We start from the raw sequence: 6,000 nt of genomic DNA, 5'->3' as shown, positions 1-6,000 counted from the left end.
CAACACCATCTGTAACCGTGTACATCCCTGGCAGGCAGCCACATCAGATCACTGTGGATGGCATCAGAGGAGGTTACAGGTTTCTGCTCGGGAACCAGATGTGGGAATCATTACGTGTGACATGATGTCCATGCAGTGTGAGATGTAAATTGAAGAGGGAGGGTGGGGGGTGCATGTGTAAATCAAAACAGTGAGTAATACAAAAATAATGCTCTCATTATTCCAGCACTGGTCAGTGTAAATACACATTATGTTATCAGTCACTGTCAGGGTTTCTTTACTCTGTCAATAGCTGGTAAATGATTAGCGCTTAGCTTCTGCACATTACTTCAACAGTGAATAATGATATTGGTACATTGGACTGAAGTCAACATTTTGTTTTTCTCTTTTAATGGTTTATCTCATCAAACCATGTTGTGCATATCCAAAAAAAAAGGAATAAAGTCACAGTCTGACTCTGCAGCATTCAATGTCACCAGGCTTATGTTCATTTGTTTTTTTTTGGAGCTTGTCTGCTAGCTTTTTGCAGAGAATATACTGACTACACCTCACATCTTCTAAATCATTTTTCATCTGGAAAAAGCGGAACAAATCCTCCTGCTTGTTAAACCATCAACAGAGCTATTATAAAGACCCAACAGTTTATAGTTTAATTAATAACAGTAAGTTCACCGTGACCTCGCATCAGCCTTCACCAAAGTCTATGTTCAATCTCAGCTACTCTGGAAAAAACAGCATCCAGCTCGGCCCAAAGGAGAAATACCAGACATGAGCTAAAATAGACATTTAGACTCGCAAATAAATTGAGAAAAACAGTGCTCCCATCCAGAATACACTTTTGCTTCCCAAACGGGGCAGTCAGCTGGGCTTTTCAGTCTTAAATCAAACATAGAAGGGAAAGTAGCATGCAGTGTACCACATTAGGTCAGTGTCATCATGTTTGGATTGCAATTAATGATTCACTTTAAAAATGCTTCTCAGGGACGGCTTCTGTATTTCCATGTTGTTGTATGTAATAGATTGTTTTATGTATTTGATGAGTTTTTTTCATGTATCCGATGAGTTTAGTGAAGACGACTTCATGTAGCAACATTGTAAGCAGTTATGAAAGACTGTGAGTAAATGTGTAAACAAACTTTTGATTGCTGTCAGTTTATTGTCTTTATTTCTGCCCCATCCTTTGTTTGTTTACAGGATGTAGATTATATGTACAGTATGTATCACTGCATGTTGTAAGAACCATGTCAGACTGAGTTTTTAGTTCAGCATCTTGTTTAATGAGGAGTGTGGAGGAGGGGGAAAATGGCCACCTTGAGGAAAGGCATCTCCTCTCAGATGGCTTTGTGTTCATGTCACACACAGCATGGCAGCACTTTTTCTGATGAAGCAGCTGGGATGAAGTGCTCCCCTCTGCCCCTTCACACAGAAAGATGCTATATGTGGACACACACTGTGGCTACATTCACATTACAATGCCCTTCTTATTGGTTCACACTCATGTCACATGACCACAAAAAAGGTAAATATCAGACTTATCAGACATCGTGAAGTGACTCAAATCTGATGTTCAGATCTGTGCGTTCATAAAGAGATTGAAAAATCTGATTTCAATCCCATCACCTGAAAAAGTCAGATTTGATTTGATGCTCCTACTTCAGGGTGATGTTTTACACCATGTGATTCTGTGTGATTTTACCGCTGCCACTGAGAGTAACTGGGTGTGCACTGTACATATAGGGTCTCTAACGTGCATTAACATTAGAACTACAACTAACAACTAACATTTAGAAGCGTGACAAGGTAAGATACAGCAAACACAGGGATTGCAGAGAAGATGCCTGGGCACGAATGGAAGTAATTTCTGCTTGGCTGAAGCGTTGAATCTTATCCATAGCTGCATGACTCAACTTCATAATTCAAGTGAAAAAATGCTTTGCATTCAGTCTGAACAAACCTCTGATATTGTTAGCATGCCTGACCTGACTTCAAGGAAGTCAGCATGAGGGAATATGAACATTAATGGTGGATGTCACCACTATGAAGGATTCTGTGTGTCTTGGAAAGCAGAAGCCATTAGCATGCATGCAACAGCCCGCTCTGTCAGGTTTGTGTCTGGGAGAGTAATGAGTTTGGCTGCAGCTCCTGCCAGTAAAAAAGTACCTCTGCTTAACCTTTTCTACTTGAAATCCCAAATATGTGTCCCAGGGCAGAACAAAGAGACGGACAGTGACAGGCTTGTCAGCAGTGAGGTGTTTCTTAAGTAATGGCAGGACAAGCTGAGCCAAGATGAATCTGTGCACAGGTGAGGGGGAGGATGTATCCTGTTAGCTACAAAGCTCCAGCGCAAATATTGTATTAAGGTAATATTTGTGAAACAGTTAATCAGTCAGGAGTTAACAAAGTTGTTTTAAACTGATTTGTTAATGTTGTGTTTGGTAAATGAAGAAAGTACAGTGAGCCTGTAGCAGTTTGTTATCTGACGATCAGTGCATTCCTCTGAATATGACAACACGTCATATTTGATTATGGCAATGTAAACAATATGATGCATTTAGATGTGAGCTCTGTTGGTGTTAGCTGGACTTAAGGAGACTTCTTTGGACGTTGAGCACACTGGTATACATTTCATTTGGGGTTTTTACTGCAGTTTGCATCACTGTCTGTTAACAGTCAGCTCTGCATTGGACGCAAACCAAGCAAGCCAACAGTGCAGACATGCATGTCAGGAGGAAAAAAGCCTACTTTTAAACACATTTAAAGCCTTGGATGGCAGTAAGTTTTTACTCAAATATTACAACTGCAACCTTTTCCAGAAAGTGTTCGTCAGTAGGACAGCACAGACCTGCAGCCTGATGTTCCTCTCTCTCTGTCATCTCAGGCAGCTTTCTCATTTCTTTACTAGAACCATGTGACTGTCCTACACATATGGATTGCCTTGCACAGTGCGATTCCCATCTCACTCACAGAGCCAGTGACATTCTAATTTCTTGTTCTTCCTGCGGTGTATTTGCTGTGTTCATTTCCTTCTCCCTCAAAGTTTTCTGGGTTGCATGCTTAGGAGAAAAAACTAGTGTTACTGCTTTGTGCTCGAAAATCAGAAACACTGAGAGCAGGTAATTATCAGAGAAATGTGACTCGCTCTTCTCCAGTCTGTGTCTTGACTGCAATAGATAAATGTGCTCCATATCCATGCAAACGCTTGGCAGACAGTTCAATTCCTCTGGATGTGGAGGGAGAGATGGGGGGGGTCTCTCTCTCTCTCTCTCCCTCTCTCTCCCCCTCTGTCAGTGTGTGTGTCTCTTTTCCCCTCTCTCTCTCTCTCTCTCTCTCCTTGCTGGCAGCAGTGTCTGTACTGTTGGCAGGAGTGACCAGAATAAAAACAGCAACACCAGACATAGGGGAGGAAAAAAAGCAAAAGTGATCCATTGAACCAGAGACTTTGCCCTCTCCTAATTACATCGCGTCCCATATCTTTTTTTCACTTTTTTCACCACTCCTGGAGACTTCAGGCTAGTGGTAATTATCCAGAAGAGAATAAAACCAGCTGATCGGGAGAGGGGTGGTGCATTTTGGAGCGAGATGGCTAACAGAAACATTCTGTTGCTCGTCTGTGGACTCTTCATCATAGCACTGATTCAGCCCTCTCTTCAAGGAGGTAAGTGTGTGCTACAGGTGAATGGAGTCAGAACTTTTGCTGCATCAATCACAGACATAGAACAGGTGCACTTTTTTGACCATTTTGCCTCAGAGACATAAAATATCTTTAGTTGTCAAATATTTTTGCTTATCAGCTTTCAGGTAACCATTCACTGCTTATTTTAAATCAAACTTTTTTTGTTTGTGTCTGTTGCAAAACATAGTGTGTGCTGGAGTGTTTTTAATTGGTGTGATCCAACTGTAAAAGTCCTGCAATGGCATTTCTGAGTAGATTTGCTGTTTTCCAAATATAGTTATGGATGTTTTGCTGAATCCCTCTAACCATGCCACTGCTGAAGAAGAAGAACCATAATAAATGCAAATCAGTTTGATCAAATTGGAATCACATGTATGAAGTTATTCATGGGGTTCACTGCTTAGAACATCATAAATGATTTGTGTCCTATATATTAGAATTGTTAAAGTTTAGGATAAGAGCGCCCTATCATGTCATGAGAATCGTTACAGTACAAAGCAGCTATTCATAATCTAAAGCCCCTGTCTTATTAGATCCAATCCTACTGTAAAAATGTCAGGAAGAGACGGTTCCAGCTGGCCAGTAGGTCTACTCAGAACTTTTAGTTGACCCTGGATGAACCACTGCGTGGACAGACTGCACATGAGAGCAGCTCCGATCGGGTCTTCTCTCGCAGCACTGGGCAGTCTAAAGCCAAGGCTTATCTGCCTCAGACGGAGAGGGAGAGAAGCTGCGAGCATGCCTTTCCTCCCACTATCATTCAGTGTTGTTTCTCCTCGTCTTTCTGCAGCGCTTTCATTGGTTCTAGCTCTGTGTTTTGGCTGAGATTCTGAGTTATTCAGCCCCCAACTGGAAAACATGTTAATCATCTGGAGCTGGGTATGCTGTCCATTTTTTGTTGTATTTATTTGCCTAAAAGTTGCAGCAGCTGTTTATGTTTCCGATCTTCCAGCACCCAAGTGTCCTTTCAGATGCAGTATGCTTATGTTGTTAGGATTCCAAAAAAGTAATATGTCCAGAAAAAGCCTCATTTGTTCAAGCTGTTTTATTGGCCCCTTTAATCCGGCGATGTTGACAAAGTTTAGCAGGTTTGTCTTCATCAGGTCATAGATTTTTTGTCATATAAGATTTCTTTCTTCTCTCTGTCTCGTAACACATTTATCATTTTTTCTCTGTGCCAGCCACATTTCTGTTGGGAAAAATATATAGCAGGTAGAGGAGCCAACAAATATCAATACTGGCTTAGCAGCACAACTTTGATCTCAAGTGAGTGTTGAATCCATCCATATCAAACATTTCTGTGGAGCTCAAACTAGTTCCATCTGTGTCTGTGCACTCTAACCTGAGTAAAAGAGAAATTTGTTTATGTTCCAAGGGTAAATTATCTGTGAGTAACATGAACCTCATTAACACCCAATCCAACCATTTAATGCCTCTGCCCAGAAAACGCCTCTTCTTGAGAAATTCACCTTTTGAGTTATGATGGAGTGCCAGAGCTGTCTGAAGGCTCTCCATCGACAAGTGTAAACGTCTTAGGGTCCAAGAAGAAACATCTGGGATGGAGTTATTAACGTGTCCCCTGTCATGCCATCCCCCGGATCCTGCGCCGGTACTTCCATGTGTTTGTTCGTTCTCCCTCGAGGGACGCAGATTTACTCCATTCCTGACACATGCTCTTTGCAGAATGTAGAGCTGCATGTTCTCTCTGTCAAAATAAAGGAGCACTGCTACATAATAGCAGCAGCTTTAGTTTTACTGTGAGTACAGAGCATGTAGGTGCGCCTTGACTTCTACTGCATTCTCCCAGAAAACTTCAGTGACATGTGCCAAAGCCATTCATTTCTCTGTAAAGGACAGAAGCGCTTAATGACAAAGTTCTGATGGGCAGCCATTGGCTCAGATGCAACAGGGAAAATAGCTGCTCTGTTCCTTCATATACTCCAAAGAATTAAAGAGGTTGAACGATGTTTTCTTTAGGACTGCTAGAAGCCAGGTTGGCTCATTTGACATTGGCCCTGAGGAATTTTACACATTAATCGGTGACACTCGGCTGGCTTTAGGTGAAGTTCAGTGGAATCAAGAGCTTTGGCCATTACAGGACTCTTAGCGTAGGTGCTGCAGATACATTAACTGGTTGTCTTGATGCACCAAACAAGCGGTGCCTGAGGCTTTATTGGTAGCATGTGTTGTGAACACCTCTTTGGCTCTAATCCCTTTTCTGCCATGGTTGAGTTCCAACCACAGCATGCTGGATTAATGTGACATATAGGCATCCCTGCGCTCAACAACTCTACACTGCAATTAAAGAAACAGACCATTTGAAGTGC

The 6,000-nt window shown here is 41.9% G+C and overlaps 1 protein-coding gene across 10 annotated transcripts in view; it reads left to right on the top strand.

The window, feature by feature from the left end:
• The first annotated feature begins 3,367 nt into the window (after nt 1-3,367).
• Nucleotides 3,368-6,000, top strand: part of elna (elastin a) — a 38,225-nt gene continuing 35,592 nt past the window's right edge. For all 10 annotated transcript variants that reach the window (XM_028419570.1, XM_028419578.1, XM_028419577.1 and 7 more), the window contains exon 1: nt 3,368-3,655. In XM_028419570.1, the coding sequence (XP_028275371.1) occupies nt 3,580-3,655 (76 nt within the window). In that variant the 5' untranslated portion in view covers nt 3,368-3,579. The remainder of the gene's footprint in view (nt 3,656-6,000) is intronic.

Source organism: Parambassis ranga, chromosome 13 (genome assembly GCF_900634625.1).
Source record: "Parambassis ranga chromosome 13, fParRan2.1, whole genome shotgun sequence".
In the NCBI taxonomy this organism is placed as follows: domain Eukaryota; kingdom Metazoa; phylum Chordata; class Actinopteri; family Ambassidae; genus Parambassis; species Parambassis ranga.
This window is presented reverse-complemented; position numbering and strand designations above follow the sequence as displayed.